Source organism: Melanotaenia boesemani, chromosome 11 (genome assembly GCF_017639745.1).
Source record: "Melanotaenia boesemani isolate fMelBoe1 chromosome 11, fMelBoe1.pri, whole genome shotgun sequence".
NCBI classification, from domain to species: domain Eukaryota; kingdom Metazoa; phylum Chordata; class Actinopteri; order Atheriniformes; family Melanotaeniidae; genus Melanotaenia; species Melanotaenia boesemani.
In genome coordinates, this window is record NC_055692.1 from 17,082,648 (window position 1) to 17,104,975 (window position 22,328).

Consider the following 22,328-nt stretch of genomic DNA (forward strand, 5'->3'; position numbering starts at 1 on the left):
ACAGTTTCTTAATGATGCTGCTGAAGCTGCTGTGGGACTTAGTAACTGGTTCTATCTCATATTTTAGTGATGCAGAATCACTGAATGATGTTGTTTAACACATTTAGTTTTAGTCTGCTGCAGCTTCATGTTTTGCTTCTGCTACTATAGAGGAACAAGTAAATCTCCATCTGTCCAGATTCACTGAGGAAGTACTTCAAAGAGACAACGGAAGGTTAGCCATTTATTTGTGGTCTTTGATTTCACTGCTATGTATGTATATATATATATATAAATTAAATTATTACTGACTGTTACAGTTCAACTTGGTTACTAATAACTGTAAATATAGATCATAGTTGAGCGCCCAACCATAATCTGGCCTAGGCCACCAACATAGCTAGGACTGGATCTGTATATAATGTAAAGGGCCCTTTATTAATCAGTGTGTTACAACATCATAGTTATCATCATAGTAGATATGTGCATTAAGAACTTGCATGATTTTAATTTTTTCATGTTAATTTTAAAACCATCTCCTGCCCAGTGGTGAATGAACCGACACACTTTCATGCACAGCTTAGCATAATACTGTGCTGACTATGGAAAGCTTTGTCCCCTTCTTTGCAAGCTAGTTGAAATATTTTTGCCCATAACACAATTCTATCCATATTATGGTATACCTAGCTGACTATGTTTAGCTTTAGAGAAGAATACATATGTTGAGCTGCCTCAGTGTCCTCTCTCTCAACACCCTGCCAACACATATTTATACACACACATATGAAAACATCACAGCCAGATGTTCCACACTCATTATTATTGGCTCTGACTTGTATATATAGAGCCATCACTGTAATTGCCTTGCTTGTTTCCATTATCAAACACTCTCACTTCCCCGTATGTGCACAGATATATTAACAAACTCCCTCACCCCCAGCCAGACTCACACAAACATAATTGATCGTTCCAACCCAAGTGAGTCCAATCAGCAGAAAATATACCATAAAATAGATAAATAAACAAGAAAGAAAAAAAAGACAGAAGAGGAGAGAAAGTGACAAAAAGGCAGAAGGGTAGAGGCATAGACAAATTTGCTATGAGGAAGAAATCAAGAGCAGGTGGGAGGAAAGACACTGGGAAGCACTGAAACAGACGGAGTGAAGGATAGAAGATAAAATGAGGGATGTGTGTTGGCAGAGAAGATCATCTATCTTTCTCTCCTGCTGCCATCAGCTTTCTTGACACAAACTCAGACAATTGGCCATAACTGTCTGTGTGTGTTTATCTGAGGATAATACCAACAGATGCCACACACACCCACACACCATCACATACACCACCCGCGTCCTGATGTGTAGCAAAGTAGAATAGTAATCAAGCTATTCATTAGCACAGTTACAAAGGCCATTACTGGCTAATCAACAATCCTCAAACTCAATCGAGTAAAGCTAATAGAAATTTAATCCAACAGCGCGCTTGAATATTGTAAAGTTTACATGTGAATGTGTGTGTGTTGATATTAAACAAAACAATTAGTACACTGTAATAAGATGAACAAAAAGACTTTGTTTCACACAATTACTAGATTGCAACACTCAGAGAAATGCAACACCAAAATTAAAATCCTCACCATTAGAATAAATATGGCATTTGAAGCAAAATCAGCAGTTTACATGCACAGAGCAACTATCAAGGCACCTAACTTAAAGAAAGAACTAGTGCTGTGTCTACACACAACAAATTACTTAAATAACTTATTTCAAGATTTATTTGAAGTCACTCTAGTATTAGAAGCCTGTCTTAAAGGCACAATATTTATCCTTCTATTTATCCTATCTATGAAAAACTTAGCCTATTTTGGTATTGTGTTTGCGTTCTAGAAAAATTTGATTTAATTGAAGAAGTCGAGGGGAAAACAAAAGGTGGCATGCCAAGAAATTGGCAAAAAAAAATACATTAGATGAGCAATATCTAGAAGTAAAGACCTGAGACAGGACATGATAAATGCAGCTGCCCCTTCAGTTGTTCCATTCACGGATCACTGAAGCCTCATCTCCAAGTAAGGGGGGGTTATCAAGGCAGCATTCTTAAGGAAGGGAAACGTGGAAAAGAGGCTGAGGTATGCCAAATAACACAATAATTTGATGGGAAATCAGTGGCTAAAGGTGTTATGGAGTGATGAATCCTCCACACAGTCTGGACTTGAACATTATTGAAGCAGTGTGAGATAAGCTTGACAGAGAAATGGAACAAAAGGCAGCCAACAGGAGATCTGTCCTACAAGAGGCCTTGAAAAAATATATACAACATGCCTTGTCTAAGAGAGTTCAGATTTTCTAGATCAAACAAAGGCTACTGACTTTCTATAGTGTTAAAATTTTAGCATTTAGTATCTATGATTTTGGGGGGGAGGGGTTAAGGGCCTTGCTCAAGGGCCCACAGTGACTCACCTCTGTTTTCTTTTAAACATTTATGAACATATGAACATTTGTTTACACATTTTAGCAAATTGCTGCATGTTTCACATTTTCCTGGTTGATATGAAGTCATGATGAGTGGCTGAACAAGTTTGCCTTTTTGCTGCAGATTTCTCTGCTTCCTGTTCACAAAAAAAGCCTGTTCTCCAGAAAGAAAACAATCTGACTGTGTGTGAGTCCTGTAGCATTACCTCTTAAAGCACTTTAATTTGCAGCTGTAAAAGTAGAAGTTATTGATTTGGAAAAGCTAAACCAAATTAGATTTGTAAAGAGCAATAATGTGTGCAGTTGTGTTTATTCTGCAATGACTCTTTTCCTGTTTACTTCACTTATTGCCTTCGGTACAGCACACCTTAGAAGCATTTAAACAAATACAAAAGACCTCATTTTGGTGCCAGCCATACCGCTGTGCAAATTGTATCATCACCCGTACATCTGCTAGAGTTACATGCTCTTCCTTTAACTGGACTAATTACCGTCCTTAAAAGTCCTTTTGCTTTGTTATTCTAACCACTGCAAACTGCATTTTTCCAGAGTTGCTCTAAATTCACGTTATACATTTAGGTGTGAGGCAAGAACATCTACAAAGGAAAATAATGGACAAACAGACTCCATTTAGGCTGTAAACAAGAGAAATCTGCTTGATAACTGAACACAATTTACAGTAAGAATATAAGACTGAAAATAAGGATGTTTCTCAAACAAAAGTGTAGCAAACTGGCATGGACAGATAAGCAAACATGTAAAGAGACAAATCTAATGTCTTTAAAAGAAAAAAAAGAAAAGAAAAACACAGCCACAAGTAAATAATTAGCTTCTTGGCTATATTTGAAATAGATTGTGAATGTTCATGCAGTAATCTGAAACAGCTGGCAAACAAAACCATGTTACTAAATTACATCGATTCTGTGATATGTGCTTTCCAGACACATACAATATATCCGTGCTATTTCAAATCACTGTCTTAATTAGCCATATGTCCTAGTGTTTCTGTCTGCATCTTCTCCACACTTGGGAGGTGATTAGGACAATCCGGCTGCCCACTACTTCTGTGGGGAATTGACAACAGCCACCAACACCACAACAATACAATACACACTAGGACTGTCCAGACTGGGCAGATTGTGCAGGTTAATATTAGGTCATTATGCATGTGTACACTAGTATATTGGATGTGAGGAGATGTGAGATGTGAAAAGTGTGTGTGTGCATGCATGCCAACTTGGGATTTCAGTGGCTCTGACAGCTTAATTAACTAGATCCAGCCGAGTGACATAAAGACCCAATTAACCGCACTGACATAACTAGGTCGCCATCAACATCCCACATTTAAGTTCTAAAAGACACCTTTAATGAAATGTAGATCAGAGTTGAAGTTTATCTTTCTTAATGTTTTAGTGTGTTTATCTGTTCAAAAACCAGAAAGAACACATTTAATCTGTCTAACCTGTGTAAATGTGTGCAGTTCAAGTATACGAAATATGTATTAATGAAAGGCAGCAAACTGGTGCATCATACTTAACATCAGCCTTTGGTAAATTATCTTAGAAAGCAGTTTGTCTGTGAAAGTAATGATTTTTAATTTAGGAAAATATGAAAAATCCAGCACAGAACTGTGACTTCATGAGCTTCCCCCAATACTGCTACACAGCATGTAAAGGTAACAAGATCACCACCCATAGTGTTTCCCGATATCAGTGTGAAAATCAATGGGTGGATCATATAATTCTCCAAAGTTTTAATCTACAACTTGGTTCTAAAGTTCTATTGACCTCCACACCCAACTTTGGTTGTCTTTTGTTTCCCCTCTTCCTTCACTGATCAATCCATTTCTTTACTGTTTACTGTTTATGGTTCTGTGATTTGTAAAAGTGTATTTGTATAAATAATTATTAATCCTATAGTCTTCTTATTATATCTCACATTTGATCCTTTTTTGATGACCTAAATTACTTCTTCATCTGTTCTAATTTGAGGGGGGTCTCCTTAAAACTTGTCCAAAAACTATAGATGAGTAGTTCTTGGATAACTGGCAACCAGTAATAAATATATAAATAAATAGATAGATAAATAGATAGATAGATAGATAGATAGATAGATAGATAGATAGATAGATAGATAGATAGATAGATAGATAGATAGATAGATAGATAGATAGATAGATAGATGAAAAACATACCGATGTAACGGTGAAAGTGAAAAAAAAATAGAACTCTGCAAGGTGTCCCACACAGACAGAATTGGGGCACCCATTTGGACTGGGACAGGCCCACAGAGGCCTATTTATAAGCTACTACTACACTGCACCTTGGTACACTGAATGATGCATGACTTGCACACATGATACATGAGTATTTTCCTACTCAGTTGGTTGTGTGTTCTTGATTTTTTTTTCCCCTACATAAATAAATTTAAAACACCCTATAAATTTGATTTTTAAGAACAAATATAGCTTGCTGCTACTATCTAATCCTAAACCTTTAAAGCAAATGTGTTAATGGATCACTTTCAACATAATAAGCTTAACAAATTATGGCAAAAGAACAGCAAAACGAAAGTGGGGGAAGGGAAGAAGCAGGCGAAACAGTGGAGACAAAAAGGAAGTTGCTCATCACCAAAGGAGGTCACAATTGTGCTGAACAGAAAGCTTGCATTGGCCTCTCAAGAGTGTGCACACACTCACTGTTGCACACACACACACACATACACACACAGCCCGTGTTACCTCTGAGATTTAACACAGGTGCAGCTGCTTCACAGTGATCTATTAGACTCACCCTCTCATGTCGACATTCAAGAGTGGAGAGAGACAGAGAGAGGAAAAGATGGATGGGGAACAATCTCAGGAGAGGGCTGGGTAAAGAAAAGATATTTCCATGGCGACGGTGAAGGAGAGAAAGATAGAGAGCTAGGGAGGCAGTGATTATGGTGGAGGGGGATGAGGATACAGGGAGCAGATACCTGTAGGTGATCCATTAAAACTAAGTTGACAATGTCAACAAATAGGGAGACGAGGTAAGAGAGGACAGGAGAAAGTGAGCCAGTGGAGTCAAGGAAAGAAAGATTGCATAGGAATAAAAATAACAAATGAAAAGGTAATGAGGAGGTAAGAAAGACTGAGAGAGAGATAGAGTGATTTGGAATTTTCATACTACATCGACAATTAGGGAGAGAAGGATGAGGGGCAGCAGTGGGAGACAAGGTGCTGAGAGGGTAAAAAAGTGAGTGGAAAGAGTCGTTGGGAAAGAAATAGAGGGGTAATCTATTAGGCCTTACACTTGGGAAAACGGGAGCAGGATAGTAAAAGTCATGTGAGTAATGTGGAGGGGAGAGGGAAGAAAAAAATCAGCAAAAGACAAGGAGAACTGGGTAAGGGTAATAACTTACACCACAATCCATGTGTCAAAACATGAAGTGTGCATGTGTGTGTGAATGTAATATCCAACTATTTCACCAGCTACAGCTAACCTTCCCTAGCCATCGCCCTAAGAAGAAGGCATTACAGGACTGAGGAAGATTGATTGATGGGCTGCACATTCGAGACATGGTGCAGGTGGTTTGTGAATAAATGGAAAAAAAATGTGCAGAAACTAAAGGAAGCAGAAACGAAGACCAGTGATTTGGAAGTGGGAGTTCAAAAAAGCATAAAGGAGGGAACAAAAGAGTGTTTTAGTGTCATTTGTGACACTGCAACTAAGAAACTCTTGGTTGAAATGGCAACTTAAATAGAACGTGACATAGAACGTTAAAGTCTGCTTGGCACAAACACATAGTGCCCTTTAAGTAAAAAAATCTATATACTTCTCTACAGTGATACTTGCAAAAGATTTGAGAAAACAATTAAATAAAAAAGCCTATTAGTGTTTAAAGCATAAAATTGTTTTCTGCAAGCCTCCACCCAAAGATGAAGTGGATCAGGTTATTAGAAAATATTGTGCTGTACTTTCAAAACGCCATACAGTAGAAAAAAATGGGTCTGAAGTTCATTTTGAGGTTTCATTTGAAGGTAAATAGTATGGTGGTGTTAAACTTTTTACCTGAACATCACAAGTAGAGCTGGTAAGTTTGATTTTCAAATATGTCTTTGTTCACTGTAGTTAGCAATTCCTGCACTTAAGCCATTCAGGCTCAATGTGCAAGGGGCCAAGCTAACTCACTTGCTCACTGGTTTCACTGGTCGCTATTCCCCATATTTCCCAAATCATTGAGAGTGGGGCAGCTTTGCCATCCTTTTGTCGAAAATGAAGTGACTACAAGCAGGTGGCACCATTAAAAAAACGTCTTCCAGCTTTGTGAGCCTCAGTTAGGAATATGTGAAGCAGCCAGTTTTGCAAAGTTGGAGACTGCAGGACTGCAGGACTTGTGGGGAGGGAAGTGGAAGGAGCAACTAAAGGAGTTTTATCTTTCAGACTGTGATACACACATTGTATCTACTTTATCAAGACACACTTTTTATTGTTTCTAAAAAAAACTAAAAAGAAAAAGAAGAGCAAAGTCAGTACTTGAGAATAAAAATGAAGGTTTAAGATACTAAAAATGTTAAAGGTTAGCAGTTTATTCAGAAGATGAGAAATCTGGCCCCAAATTTTTTGGGGCCAGATTTTAAGTTTTCAAGTTTCAAACAAAGTTTCAGGTTTGAATGAAGTCTGAAGCGATGGCTCAGGTAGCTAAATGAACAACATCAGAAGGAAGTCAGATGAGTCTGAACCCGGAGATTAGAGAGAAAAGTGCCTTTCCTGACTGTGTCAGCAGTGGGATTATGTTGACCTCCTTAAGAAAACTGGACTTTCTCCTTGTATGTGCCCTTCTAATATGTGCATGTACTGCTTTTAATAACATTTAAAGGCTTTACTTGCCTACAAAAAAATATGAGAAATTGGCTTCATGTACAGTTATTTGAAAAACCTGCTTACTAAATTGGAAAAGCATGCACTGATAAAGAGCAAGGATGAACTGAGAAAATAAATAAATAAAAACAGAAAATATGTAAAGTGAAAACCACTCAGAGCTGGAACTGCAGGCAACTGCATCGGGACTGTGATAGCAGCAGCGGTAGCTGGAGGGAGGAGGGAGAAAAATACAGAGACAACGGTTTGGGGTGAGAGTATTAAGGAGATGGAAACTGAAACGAGACCCTGGGCTCAAATCATTAGAAGAGGCAAGACGAAAAAACATCCAAATCCACTCAACGGCTCAGACGTGTCTAGGGAACATTTCCCCAAACAGATGCTGACCTAGTAACAACTGGAATCAGAATCAACACCTCAAACATCACCGGGGAAAAGTTCAAAAGGGAAACACTTTCAACTTGTGATAGAGGAGCTGAAAGTTGGGAAATTAAAAGATTAAACTTGTTCTTGCCTCTGTTCTAATATTGTATGCTTTACTTTTTGTTCTTGTCTAATCTGCAAACCCAGCATGTCAAAAAGGCAATATTTGGAGCAAACAGAGTTCATACGAACCAGATAAAACACCTTTTCTTTTTATCTGTCGTACTTAAACCCAATCTAAGCTGACAGAATATGCAAGCACGATACGACTTATATATATATATATATATATATCTATATATATATATTTTCTTTATTAAATTCTTTACAGATTTATTCATTCTAATTCATATCCCAGGTGATTATTAAAATAAAACACTTGATCTTCACACCTACAATAAAAACTTACTGAAAGTTCATTTTGACAGACAACAATAGCATTAAATGTGATTCTCAAATTTAACCAGACATCCTAAGTGCTATGAGATTGAATTGAGTTTTTCTTAACCCTTTATGCAGTGGTTCTCAAAATTCTTCTACCATCCCCCCTTTTGGAGGAATAAACATTCCCAGACCCCACCCCCTTATATATACTAGAGCAAGGGGAACAAGTATGTATATATATATATTTTGGTGGTTGGCAAAAACGAATTGTTGCATTACTGCCACCAAGTGGTCTGGAGTGTAGACCAGGACGTTTCCAAAAGCCCAAATTGTCAAAACATTACTTTATCTGTTACATTTTAATCCTGTGCCCCCTCCAGTTTGAGAACCACTGCTTTAAAGGGAATGTACTCCCTATAATTGAGTTTTTAGTCACTTGGGGCCGATGCTGAAATGACTGACAGGTTGTTAAATTTTAGAACAGCCCTATGCATGGCTATGGGTCAGTGCAGTAGAAGTGTTGTAAATGTCTTTAACTGTGTCTTTGCTGCTTTCTTTAATTCTTTGTCAGTGATGGATTCCTACCAAGCCCTTGTTTACTAAGTACTCTAACATCACAAATGGCTGCAACAGATGATAAACAGCAGTAGAGGGAAATGAAGGAGAGAAGGAAAGTTTGTGCATCTTAAGTAACCTCTGAGATAGCTTTTCCTGAGGCTCCAGACCTGAGTTGAGCTTGTTAACTTTTACACAGTCATATAGAAAGGGCAAGGGATGCAAATATTTAGGATTTATGAGAAAACTTTCAGTGAGAACTGCTCATAAGATCAATAGAAAGACAAAGCAACTACCAAAAGATTGTAGGAGACTGATCCTACATTGGCTATTGTTGAAGCCAACATCACTGAATGACGAAATAATAAAAAAAATAATTTTTATTGCTTAATTTCAAATGCAAAATACACATTAAAAACTTTAAATGATTAAAGCAGCTCTATGAAGGTATCTGAAGATGGATAAAATACTTCAGGATGCAGATATGTACAGTATCCAGTGTAGTAGTATTATGAGTGGGTGGCTAACCCTTTCAGTGCTTTTATATAACGCACAGTGTATGTATGTCAAAGCTGATTCACAGAACTGTGTAGGAGTGCTAATGACACTATAATCATTAAAGCATGAAGAGGCTGTGAGCTGATTGGGGGCATCCTAATCCTTTTTAATTGACTCTCCAGTTCTCCAGGGTTATTAAAACCACCCAATAACAAAATCTGCTTTGTTTTATTAGCCTGGTCAGCTAAACAGTTAGACCCCTCCTCATTTGTTTGTTTATTTACATAGTAAACAAAATATGCAAATATTTATATATAGTAAATAAATGAGTAAACAGGTGCATGCACCTGGAAAGATTTTTATGTATAATGGAAACACATGCTAAATATTCAGACTTGGATATTCAGCAGGACACAATACATTTTAAAAACAACAAATTAAAAGAGTTTCTATTTATAGATCCTAACTGCAGTTTTGAAACTAAAACAGTTTCTAAAATATTTAACCCAGACATAACAAATTTATCCAAACCTTTTAAATTTTGAATGATTTCAGACATTTTTTTCTATGGAAAATGAAAGCATAAATATTATTTTTCATTAGCTAAATGGAAATGCACAAATTTTACCTGAGCTGCACGTGTCATATCAAAATAAGCTGTTCTCAAAAACCAGATAACATTTTCTGGTAAATACGCAGCTGTCAGAAGGAATTTTGCTACATTGTATATGAAGCTGCTGCAGTGATTTTACTGAAAAAACTGCAGGTCCCATCATCAGCAAAAATTCCCCTTTTTATAGTTCCCTAAAGAACTATAGAAGCATTTTTCTTTAAGCGCTGCACCCCAGTCTCCACCAGGTCACACCTAAATAGCTCACAGTAGCCTAAAGGTAGAAACCATCAACCTTTTGAAAGACTTATACTTCTGAAACCACCACAGCATCAATGGTGCCAAGAGCTTTTTGGCAGATTGTATAATAAGCCAGTGTTTCAGTCTCATCCCAGAGTGTATGCAGTATCATGGTTAAAACAGCTCAGCAAAATTGTAGGTGTGTTTGATTTCACACCACCAAATACACTGTAAACAGTCTAAAGGAGGACTGGGAAACCAATTACAGTCGCAATGTCATAAAGAGAGAATGGGGTAATGCTCAGTTACCAACACAGCCCAATTTATTAAAAAGTATTAATTGCACTGATGCCGACCTCCTTTAGAAACAAACTGAAGACTACTTAACTGAACAGTGATGTAAGTGAAAAGCAATTAAATGGCAGCAATTATTCAAAACCCTGGCTCATTAAACTTTTTTTCAGTCTTGGTCTCAAATGAGAACTTTCTGTCCCAATTCCTCGCACAGTTAATTATATAATATTATCATACAGCAGGCAAACTGAGAACTGTTATAAAGTGCTGATTTATGTCAGGCTCCTTGAATTGTGTACATAAAAATGTAAAGACACCTTATATGTATGCTGCAAGTTTTCTTTATTTATTTATGTTTTTTTTCCTTTTTGATCCTAACAGACTTACAACTTTACAACTTATAAAACTTGACAGAGGAGAACCGGGTTTTTTGTTATTTGACAAAGCTGCACTCTGTGTCAAAACAGTGTGTTCATTCATCCCTGACAACACTGTCAGGATTGCCGAGGGCAGCACTGGTAGCTGCAGTACACTCTACGCTGTCATGTCGCCATCAATCCTCAGCTTTGTCTGGCACTATGTTGAGAAAGACAGGGGGCCACAGAGAAGGCTGAAATAATGTTAGAGTGACATAGAGACAAAGTGAGGAAAAATTCCATAAGAGAAAGAGATTAAAGTCAACAAACCAGCTAAAGAAAAGTAGAACCATGAAAAGAGACAAAAAGAAAAATGGACACACAGAGAACAGAAAACATCTAAGATGGGAAATTAAAAAAAAATGGTCTCAAACATTTAACAGATTTAATGATGCCTGTACAGGCAGATGGATCAAAAAGTCGGCATAAAAGCTTAGGAACAGGTAATGAGAGGGAAAATAGCAGGTTCTCCTCATTTGGGGGAAGCAGTAGGGGCTGAGGATGCAGATATAGAAAAACGCCCTCATTATCCAATACCCACACACTTCTGAGTCAAGCACCCACTCAACCTTCTGCATTCTGTACACACACAAAAACAAAGTCCTAGCTTCATTATCAAACCTCAGACCACAGAGACCTAAAAGCTATATATATGATCACTTGCCTGCACACTTCATGTCCTCTCTTAGGAGGGAAGAAAAAGATGCAGGTTAAGCTGTCAGTTAAGGAACAAAATACAGAGTGACTACATAATGAGAAGTTTCCCATTGTGAGTTTTGATTGATGGTTTCTTTAAGTGGTCTAGTTAAGGGATTCATGCACTTTAAGCACTTGCAGTTGGGGTCATAGGAGCCAAAATAGAACAGCTCTCCTCTTGCCCAAGAGAGCCAAAACAAACTTTTAGTGTTTTCTTACAAAGTTCCAGTACATGTACACTGAAAGAAAGAGAGGCAGAACAAAGGAAAGAAGAATTCCTTTGCAGAATATACTGCAAACATAATATACTTAAGTCTCCTAGTCTAGACAGATGCAGTGATTGGAAATGAATGGAAGTGAACTGAAAGAACAACTAACAGATTTAAAGATTTTATGACAGTATAAAGATGGAGAGAAAAAAGAAAGTGAGGAAGACGGCTAAATGATGCTGAGGTTTTGCAAAGGAAAAGACACATTTCTGAAGCAGCTCTAGACTACTGGCTGTGGCGTGGGATCTGACTAACGCTGGAGTTAACTGGCATGCCTTATTACTAGATGAACAGCCTCCCAAGACTCAGAATCACAGCTTCCATTGATTTGATCATGTTTTTCTATTCTCTCCGTATTGTTTGTGTTAAGAATGTGTCACTTTGTTTTTGAAAGTACAGCATAAAGTGGTTTTAAACTGGAGGAATCTGCTGGACAAAACATATGATACACATCTATGCATGCACACCCTTTTATTCATGCATCCGTGTCTAGACAGAAAAAAAAAAATGAAATCCATTGCTTTATTTGATCATCACAAGATGATCATAAACCCTCTCAGCTTTGCTATCCTCAACGCATTTCCAACCAAAATTAGATAAAAGCTCCACTTGCTCATCTGCCCCATTTGTAAATAACTTTACAACGATAAACCGTCCCAACAGCATTTTAATAATCTTAACACCATTTCAATAATTCACTGAGGTAATCGGAATAAAAAGAAGAGATTGCTGACTAATCTGTGGATTACAGTGATGATTTCTGACAGAGGTTGAGGATCAAGGTAAAATGTGATGGGAGATGAGCCGTGAGGCTTACTATGCGAGCTCCAAGAGGATTAAGGTAAAGATCTACTGGGGAAGCAGCATTACATAAATTATTTTTTGTGCACTAATAAAAAAAAAAAAAAAAGAAAAAAAAAGACATGCAAACAAGCACACACATAAATGTACTTACACACGGCATGCACACGTTTTTCTAAAGGACAACCACAATGATAGGAAGGTTAATTCTCCTGGTGCTGAGGTCAAACATTTTGTAAAGCTTTCCAAATATTAAACAATTTCATTCATGTAACAAATTCTGTCTGCAGACTTTCTTTCTTTTGTTTTTTTTATTCAGAAACACATACAAGTTAGGAAATTCAGTCCTCCACATTTTCAGCTATGTAGTTATTTAATGACTGGTAAAAAAAAAAAAAAAAAAATCTTTCGATTTTAAATACTTTGATAAAAGGGTTTTCACACGAAAACTGGCAGAATGTTCTGGGTAAAAATATTTTTGATATAGGCAGCATTTAAAAACAAGAATTAAAGAATTGAATTGAAGGAGAATGTAAAGCTAAAGATCTGCCTCTATCTCTGGACACTGGCAGAGAGCATGTCTTATTTGTTAGACAGTTTAATTCACATTGTCACCTTCACTGTCCATTTAAAGCACTCCACCGTCACCAGAGTTATAACCTCCAGAAAGTTTCTGCTAATAAATGTCATCATATGACACATTAACAGTGAGGAGTGGAATCGACTGTGTGTTTGTCTGTGTACAGTGTGCTGTATGGGTGTGAGAATGAAGTAGCCCTTAGCAATTTGGCCCCACCAAACCACTGATGCCTTCTGACAGAAAAGTCTGCAATGATTTGCATCACAAAGTCAAACCCATACACACACACACACACAGACATAATTACACAAATATACTTGTCCAGGCTCATTCCAAGCAGTTTAGCATTAAAATCATAAAAAAAAGCACCAGTAGTCACTGCGGGCAAGGTTAGGAGCTAGATGTGTGCATGTGCATGTGTGTGTATGTATGAATGGCTCAACCTCCTGAACTCACACAAACACACATGTTTCAGCTATCTCCTCAGAAAGTGTATGTGTGTTATCCCTGAAGGTAAAACTTCTCTTTGCTGGCTGTGAGCAACCTTGAACATGCCAACTGCGTATGTATCTTGCTGAAGGACACTGCAGGGGGGGTAATTTCTCTGAAGTTTGAATCTAAATGTCATGTTTCAGGGACAATCCAACCAGAAAGCCATGCTGCACCAAACAGTAAAATTCATTGTTGTGTAAAAAATGATGGTGCATAAAAAAAGTGTGTTTTTTTGTTTTTTCTGAAGTAAAAGAAGCTGATCATGAGCCATTATCTCGGTGAATAACTTATACTAATTTAGAGTGTGGATTGAGTGGTTAAGAATGTGACAGAAACTTGAGCAGGCTCCAGAAACATATCTAGTTACTGTCTGACTGTGTGTGTGTGTGTGTATGTGTGTGTGTGCTTGAGTTTTTGTGGACACGTGGAGGGCCTGTCACCACACACTGATGTGTTTATTTCACTGCAGCTGGGGTAATCACTCACGCACAGAGACAGACGCAGACAGGCTCACACACACAAATCCATAATTCCACCTGCCATGTGCAGTCCACTGACTCTGCATGGCCTTTGGGGTCACTCACACTCTTTAAAGTTTAAAGATATATGTATTCTTGCTGTCACTCTGTTGCCTCTGTGTCCTAATGGCTCTCGCAACATTTGTTGGGATAATATACAGTTAGCTCAGTTGTGGCTCACATCCAACTTTCACTCAGCTGCTTGCTTTCAGCAGAATCTCATAGTTTGTAGACCAGTTTTGAGTATCATGAGCCAGAAAAAGAAATCAAATAAATTAAACTTGGAGGGGTTTTCATTAAAAAAAAAAAAAAAAAAAAAAAAACATTGTGCTGCACCTGTTTCAAGTTCTCTGAATGTATAGACTGTGTCCATGAATACTTTTTCTGTTGAACTGCTGAACCCTCTGCTGAATCCAATAGCTCTCTATCAGCTTTTAAAGGCTTTATATCACCGTCTAAAGAGATTTAGATGCATCTCAAGGATTTCACAATACCTCAAATTGCATCTCACAGGAGTTTTGATTGAAAGTGAGGGAGAAACCTGCAGAGGATACTTACTGTTCACAAGAACAGTACTGTCAGTGAATAGTGAAAAGGAAGTAATGGTGTGTAGACATTTTGTTTGCAATGTGAAATCAGTTTGACCCTGACCATTCAAGTCTAGCAGTTGAGCAGCAGATAAAATGATCATTGGCTCATCTGTCTTTTTAGCACTCTTGTCTTGCTATTGTGTTTAACTGCATTTGCACATGTATTGGTGGTATTAAAAGGACAAAAGTATGTGTGTGTATGCTGGTGTGTGTAAAATATGATATTTATAAGTATGGATGTAAATTTTAAATGTGTTTGTTTAAGGAGTCAAGGCTTTGCTGCGACATGTTGAAAGCCATGTTCCAGCTGGACATTAAGATATGGGTATCACATGTCAGGGCAACAACACCATAACATTGACAAATTTTACAGCAGTCATCAACTGGTCGACACGGCAACCACGGTCACTAATCTTGGAACATTTTTAGAGAGGTCACAGGACAACAACAACAATTACAGTCGTCAATCAAATGGAGGAATAAGGCAAGGCTTGGACAGGGAAAGAGGAAAAAGATAATGTACATGAGAAACTCAGAGGCAATGAAAAAGAAAAAACATGAAGTGATCAGCTGGTTCTAAGCCTAAATCCCTGAAAACCGGTCTCCACAGAAAGTGTCCACATCCCATTATGACAGGAGAAAAAGGACTGGAAAAGGTAGCAAATATCTGTAAGTTTTTATGTATGCGTGTCTGCCTATGAGTTATGAGTATGTCATTCTGCAGATCTGTGCTGTGTTCAAACAGGTGTCAAAAGTAAAATGCACAAAGATATGCAGATAAGGCAGGAGTACTTATGAGTCATTAGTGTTGAAGCTTGTCTCCAAAATGAACAAGCATGAGTTGAGAGGTTGGATGTGGGTGTGTGACACTAAAAGAGGCACAAAGGGAAAATGAGCTGATGTTTCCATTTGAATGTCTCACTGTTAAACTGACCCCAAAAATTCAACAAATGTATTTGCTTGATTTCCCTCAAAAGAAGAATGAAAGATCTCTACCGCAAAGGCAAAAGCTCATCTCTCTGTATCGCTCTCTTTCTGACACACCTTCATCTGTGCTATTCGCCTACACTCTCCTCACTCTGTATGCTTATTATCTGCCTGAGTGCCCCTCCTCACTTCCTTCAGTTTCTCTCTTCTCTCCCAGGGGAGCTGTGTACTTAGGTGCAATTGAAAACGACTATCAAACCCTAAGGAATGAAACCTGATTCAGAGACTCCTTATACGCAAGTGCAGTCCTCTCAAAGTGCCATGCTACTCCACCCAAATAATATTATGTCTTTTCATACATTCTTGTGGGAATGCAGCCAGGAAACCAGGAAAGTAAAGAACAATATGAATTGCAAATGGTTTCCTGTAGTTACCATCCTTGGAGAGTGGAAGTGATATGGGAGGCCCTTCCACAATAGATGCTTATGATGACATTTGATCTGTCTATGAAGTACCAATGTGATAATGTACTTCAAGCTTAAAATATTATCTTAAACTGAGATGGTTATTGTGAGTATGTTTAGCACACTTCAATTCATAAACCTATACTTTAAATCTACCATTGTGGATGGGATGGGAGACATTGAAGTAACATATTTAAAAGCTCATATAGAAAAACAATCACTGTAATGATAATTATAATGATAAATGTGACATTATAGGTTATGTTTATCTTTGTTTCCAAGAACTGTGTTCCGACAGTTTTGAGTAATATGTGTACTGTAAAGATTTAGAATATTCACCACTGTGAACCAAACAAGAAATAATACTAAAACGCAGAATTTAAGTGTACAGACATGACATAGAATACAGGATAGTGTTCAGTATGTGTTTCTTTTAGAGTCCATATTTTGCACAGTCCAAGTACACTGAAGGATTGTGTAAGAGAGGTGTACAATAACAAGCATATAGGCTCAATCTCTGAAGCACCTGGCTCTTCTCCATGCAAACTGTGTTCAGATTGGCTCTCCGGGGACATTTCAGTCTAAGTTTAATCTTTGGATCTTTGGATCATTCTAGGAAAACTTCTACGCACCTGTCAGTCAAAACAGGATTTGAGCTGTTACCTCCTGTGACAGTAGATGCATCGTTGCATGATGTGAAACAATGCATCATATTACCGAAAACAGGTCAAAGAGACCTTTTTATATATGATAAATGCATGATCATGTAATGCTGATGTTTGTTTTGTTGATCTATTGAACATTACCCTGGCATGCATAATCTAATTTTGTTGCCATCATTATGTTAAGTGCCCTAAGATTAAGTTTGATTTGAATTAGCATTATAACAGTTAATTGAATTATGATGATTAGGCCCAGTTCATCATTTAATTAAGTCCCCTACTTAACAAATGGGGATTTAGGATTACCCTGGGTAGAAATAGTGTGCTTTTGTTTGTGCATGTTTTTGGTTTATTTTGTTTTCATATAAAACTTAGTCGGCCTTTTTGGTCTTTTAAGGTCTAGGCATAACCCTAGAAGAACAATAAAAAGCTATTTAATGATGTGTCAAGAGAGCGTACAGCATTTTTAGTCAGCACATCTTTCAACCACTGACAATAGACTCTGAAGTAGTGCACAATCAGACCACTCTGGTCTCCCATCTCTTACTCAAAGTTCCATGCTATTAAAAATACAAAAGTACTACTTATGTAATAACTGACTTTTTTGGGCACCTTTAAATTATTTCTTTCATATTCTCTTTTGTCTTCATTCTGATATCCCTGCTCTTTAATCACCTCGTTGTTCTGCTCTACCAACCCTCTCTGCTTATCTCACATCTTAGTTTGCATTCAGTTTACTTCACATACCTCAGCAGCTGGTATGCCCTCCGGAGGGCGACACTGTAACAGAACCTCCTGCTCCAGTGACACTTCCTTCCCCAGGGGTTCCTGTTCAAATGACTTCTTTAGGTCTGCAGAGAGAAACAAGAACGTTTTTTAATGAGAAACAGAGAGTACATGACAAGTACAGTAGATTGTAATGATAGAGACTGCATAAATAGAAACTTCTGGCTGTAGTTCACAATGTAGATGTGATTTAACTTGAATTTGAATAGAACAACTGGGTAAACTGCATGTGCTCACGTTCACTCTAAGTCCTGGAAATATGGAGCAGGTACTATGTCAGAGTAAACCAGGGTCAAATTCTCATCTCCGAGGCAACGGTGACACAGTAATTATAGAATTGGTGGTGTTTTAAGTCAGCCATGCATATATGCTGAATTCTTACACTCTTTGGTTCACAACAAGGAAAAACACTTAGCTACAGTTAGTGTACCTGAAAGCCAACTGATTCTTGTGCAGGATTACACATACACACACACATCAACCACAGGCTATGGACAATATTTTACTGTGCTTTCATTCTATATAGATTTGCCAGAGTTCAAGGATCTGAAACTGGCCAAAGACAATAAATGATTCACATTAATGGTTCACATGCTGTGATAAATGACAGCATTACAAAGCAGCATGGAATGCACTGCCTTTTCTCTCACTGAGCATTTCAGAAAGAATTCAGCTGTATTTTCTTTTTTTTCATTTCAGGCAAAAAAGCTCACATAGAGGACTTATACAGTTAGCGGCAGATTAAGGTCAGAACATGATACAGAAAGACAAAGAGACGGTAAGAGGGAGTTTTTTAAAGACTTAAATGAAAACACCAAAAACCATAAATAGATGTATGAATGGATGGGACCAAAAGACATTTTTTATTGTAGTTTTTCTTACATCTCTCAATGAAACTTTTATTAACATAGTTCACATGGGCACTGAGTTAGTTTAGGGCTTTAACAGTGAAAAGTTCTCATTCAAGTTTTCTAGTTTTGTCTTTCAACTTATTTTAATTGATTTTGAGTATTGTTGAAAGTTGGAAAGCATAATCCACCATCTTTCTGCTCAACCTTTTAGCTTCCTCCCTTACAGCATACACTTTGATCACATATCCTGGCTCTGGAAGCTGCAGCCTGCCGCATGTAAAAATAATTAGTCTGCCACAGAAGAAGCTAATAAAGCAAACTGTAATTTGACACACATGGTGATGTTTCAGGCTTAGCCTTCGTATGTATTTATGGTGTTGACTTGATCCTGTGATTGATATCCGCATGAACATGTGGCGAGGTTGGACATAGGAGGGTGGAAAGCAGAATATATATTATAGTCATCTGGACCTTTGGGGTTTAAGGTTTCATTGTTTCACCCCAGCAACTTATAGAACCTCCAAGGTTTAATATGAGAGGGACATTTGTGAGATAACAGTAGGAATAGTGAAAGATGCTTTGCCTTTGTTACTGGTAAGGCACACATTTTTTATATTTTATTTCTTTTTTTTATTTCTTTTATCTGACATAGTTATATTTGGGATATATCAAATTCCAAATATAGCTAATGTCAACAAGTAAGGGTGATTAATTGAACTGTAAACAGGCTGAGGGTAATAAATATGCTAAGATGGATTGATGTGTGTTTATTCTAGTGAAGAGTAGATGTTTGTACTGCGTCGCATATGAACTGTGAATTTCAAAAGAATGACTCGCAGCTATGGAAGACAAATCCTCTGTCCTTTGCCCTTTAGTTTTAGAATAGCACAGATAACTTTCAGGGCTCAGACAGTGTTTGTAACCTTGTGTCATTTTACTCTCCTGGTTCCCAGGTGAACTCTTAATTACCTTATCAGTCAGCTGTAGAACACCATTAGTGGAAACACACAAACACACACTTGACAGAAGATTTTTCAGTGTTGAACTGGGCGACACTGAGTTGCTCTCAGGGAATTTCATCCAGAAAAATCGTTGTGCTTGGCTTTAAGATTCCGAAGGTGGCAGAGTAGGAGAGAGGCAGTTGTATATAAAGGGAGGGGGGAAAAAAATGAAAACTGAAAGACAACAGGCAGAGATAGTGCAGCTGGTACAAAAAACAAACAAACAAACAAAAAAAATAAATAAATAAACAGCCATTTTCCATTACTGAAACCAGATTCATCATTACCTGCTGCCATTCACACAGCCATTCCCAACCCAACCTGCCACCACCGTCCTCCGGGTCCCTGATACTCTCCACAGTTAGAAGTAAATAAGACATTCAAATGATAAGTGGAAATACTTAGAAAAGACGTCAAATTACCTTCTGCTCAAGTACTTTGGAAAATTCTCTATCAAACCATTCAACAGGATTTTGTGTCAGTTTAGTTTGCTTTGTGTAATCTCCATTTATCTGCCTCAGTGCTCTAAAAAACTGCCACTCTGTCATACCTCCAACTATCAATCTAACGCTGACTAAAATACATCTCTTTAATCAAGATTTTAATCAGACTCTAGGCAAGGCAAGGATGATGTAATGTTCTTAAAAAAAATCCAGCCTTTTAAATTGTGGAACCCCAAGAGCAACAATGTGGAAATTATTAATCTTTTTTTTTTTTTTGTAAGCATAGCAGTTGCATCAACCTTCAACCTCAATTGGTTAAAACATCAAAGGCACTTCAGTCCATCTAACAGCAAGTCAGTGGTTCCCAAACTTTTTCTGCAGGGCTCCCTTTTCATCAACTACAACAATGTCAAGCCCCCCCCTCTGCATTACCCACAACTGACCATTATTATTACTGAACTATTACCTGGTCAAGCCTAGATATACCTAATCTTTTTATTTTTTATTTTTTGGTAGTTGACATCCCTGTTGTTGATTCATTATTGTTTCTCCATTGGCACGTTCACAGATTTGTCCAGGTTTTGCTAGCAGTGCCAAAACTATAAGTTTTATTTAGCCTCGTGATGATAACTCTGGGTCCCACATAGGGGGCCTGCCCCCCCATTTGGGAACCACTGCAGTAAATTAACATATTGATGTTCAGTTATGATTCAGGTTTTCTTCACCACAGTAGTTAAACACCGTATACTAAAATAAATCATACAATATTCAGTTCATTTCAATTAGCACTTTCTTAACAATGCACATGCATTGTTCTCTAGTAGCTGTGCAAGCACACACTACATTGTAAAGACAATAATACTTGTTAAATATTAGTACTGGATGGATCCTTGTATATTTACCAAGACACAAAATTGAAGTATTTAAGATGTTTTGTTTTGTTGTTTTCCTTTAATAATTAATCACGTGATCCCCACTAGGACTGACTTCGAGACAGTTTTTAACAAAAGCATTGATTAATCTTGCCACTTCACGCATCACTGTTGTTGCAAAGGTTAACATGATTCCTGCTGCAGTACCTCTGTACAGCTTAGCTAGTAGAGCGTGTTCTCCACATACGGTGGTTGAAATCCTGACCTGAGGCCATATACTGCATGTCACTACTCCTCTCTCCTTTATTTTCCTGTTTATTATTGTCCTCTTAATAGAGGCAAATACAAATAAAAATGTTGGATAGATAAGTAAATAGCTAAGACTCCCACACAGACTCTGTGCAGTGCACTGATGTCTGCTAAACAAGTTTATGTGGGCCAATCACATATTGATTTCCTATTGTTTTCTTTCATGCCTCCCTTCTTATTTTCTTTTTAGTTACTATTGGAAATTGTTAAAATAGTTAACAATGCTCTCTCCCTATAATGCACAAACACACTAATAAAAGATTCCTCTGTGAGTCCTCCTCTCTCTGGACACAGACTGAAAACACAATCATACAAGAGGAGTGAGTGTTGTTGGCTTTTCCCTGCAGATACATCATTGCCAACTTAACAAGGAACTTTTCAAACACCTTTAGTAACTTTTTCTATCCCTAGTGAAAAATGTAGTGACTAAGATTTACATGTAAATTTATCCAGAATCACAGCACCACTTTTTGTTTTACTTATTTTTGGCAGCATGAACTATGAATATATTCTATTGTGTGTAATATATATATATATATCAGAGATGAGCTACAGACGCATGAAAGTTAAAAGAAAGCATGAGTGAGACGCTATGGGTAATCGTATCAGAATTGCGATGATTCATCATTAACAAAGTGTGTATGTACATATGCAGTAAGTATATGTGTATGTACATATATTTGTGTGCGTAGTAATATTGTTTAAGCGAGTTATGTGAGGACACAGAGTTTGTCGAAGCTGAATGATAACTTCATAATACAGTCAATCCCTTAGGGGGAAGGCAGCCTGAACAAAGCATGATGGTTCATTATGGGAGTAATCACCCAAAGCTTTAGCCCTAAATCCACCACATGGCTACCCACACATACATCGACAGCTACTGAAAGACAAAGCATGTTAGAGAACATGAGACTGAACGCACAGAGGAAAATTCACACAAGAGATAAAGAAAACAAGCAGGTACAAAATATATGGAAACACAAACAGTGGGGCAGATAAACAGACTTTTACACCTAGCAAAAAATATGCAAAAATAACTGTAAACACAGAGAGAGAACAAGGAAGTGACAGAGGGATGAAACACACTTCTCTCATGCCAGGCAATTCCAGGAACAATTTCCTGGTCTTAATCAGTAAGGGAGATGAAGAAATGAGGAGTTGGCTGTGAGTTGATTTCCATAAAGATTGAAAATGAAATTAAAGGAGATTAAAGCAAACTGCTTGGGGATGAACACACACACACACACACACACACACATAATCGCATACTGTTGTAAGCTAGCAGGCCATGGAGGATGGAATGTTGCTATTTTCAAGCAGGAGTGCATCTTTTCTTTTTGA

General features: G+C 37.6%; 1 protein-coding gene across 3 annotated transcripts in view; it reads right to left on the bottom strand.

Moving 5' to 3' along the window:
- The window catches only part of LOC121649243 (netrin receptor UNC5C-like), a 195,550-nt gene that overhangs the window by 46,289 nt on the left and 126,933 nt on the right, over positions 1 to 22,328 (bottom strand). For all 3 annotated transcript variants that reach the window (XM_041999908.1, XM_041999907.1, XM_041999909.1), the window contains exon 4: positions 17,473 to 17,576. In XM_041999908.1, the coding sequence (XP_041855842.1) occupies positions 17,473 to 17,576 (104 nt within the window). The remainder of the gene's footprint in view (positions 1 to 17,472; positions 17,577 to 22,328) is intronic.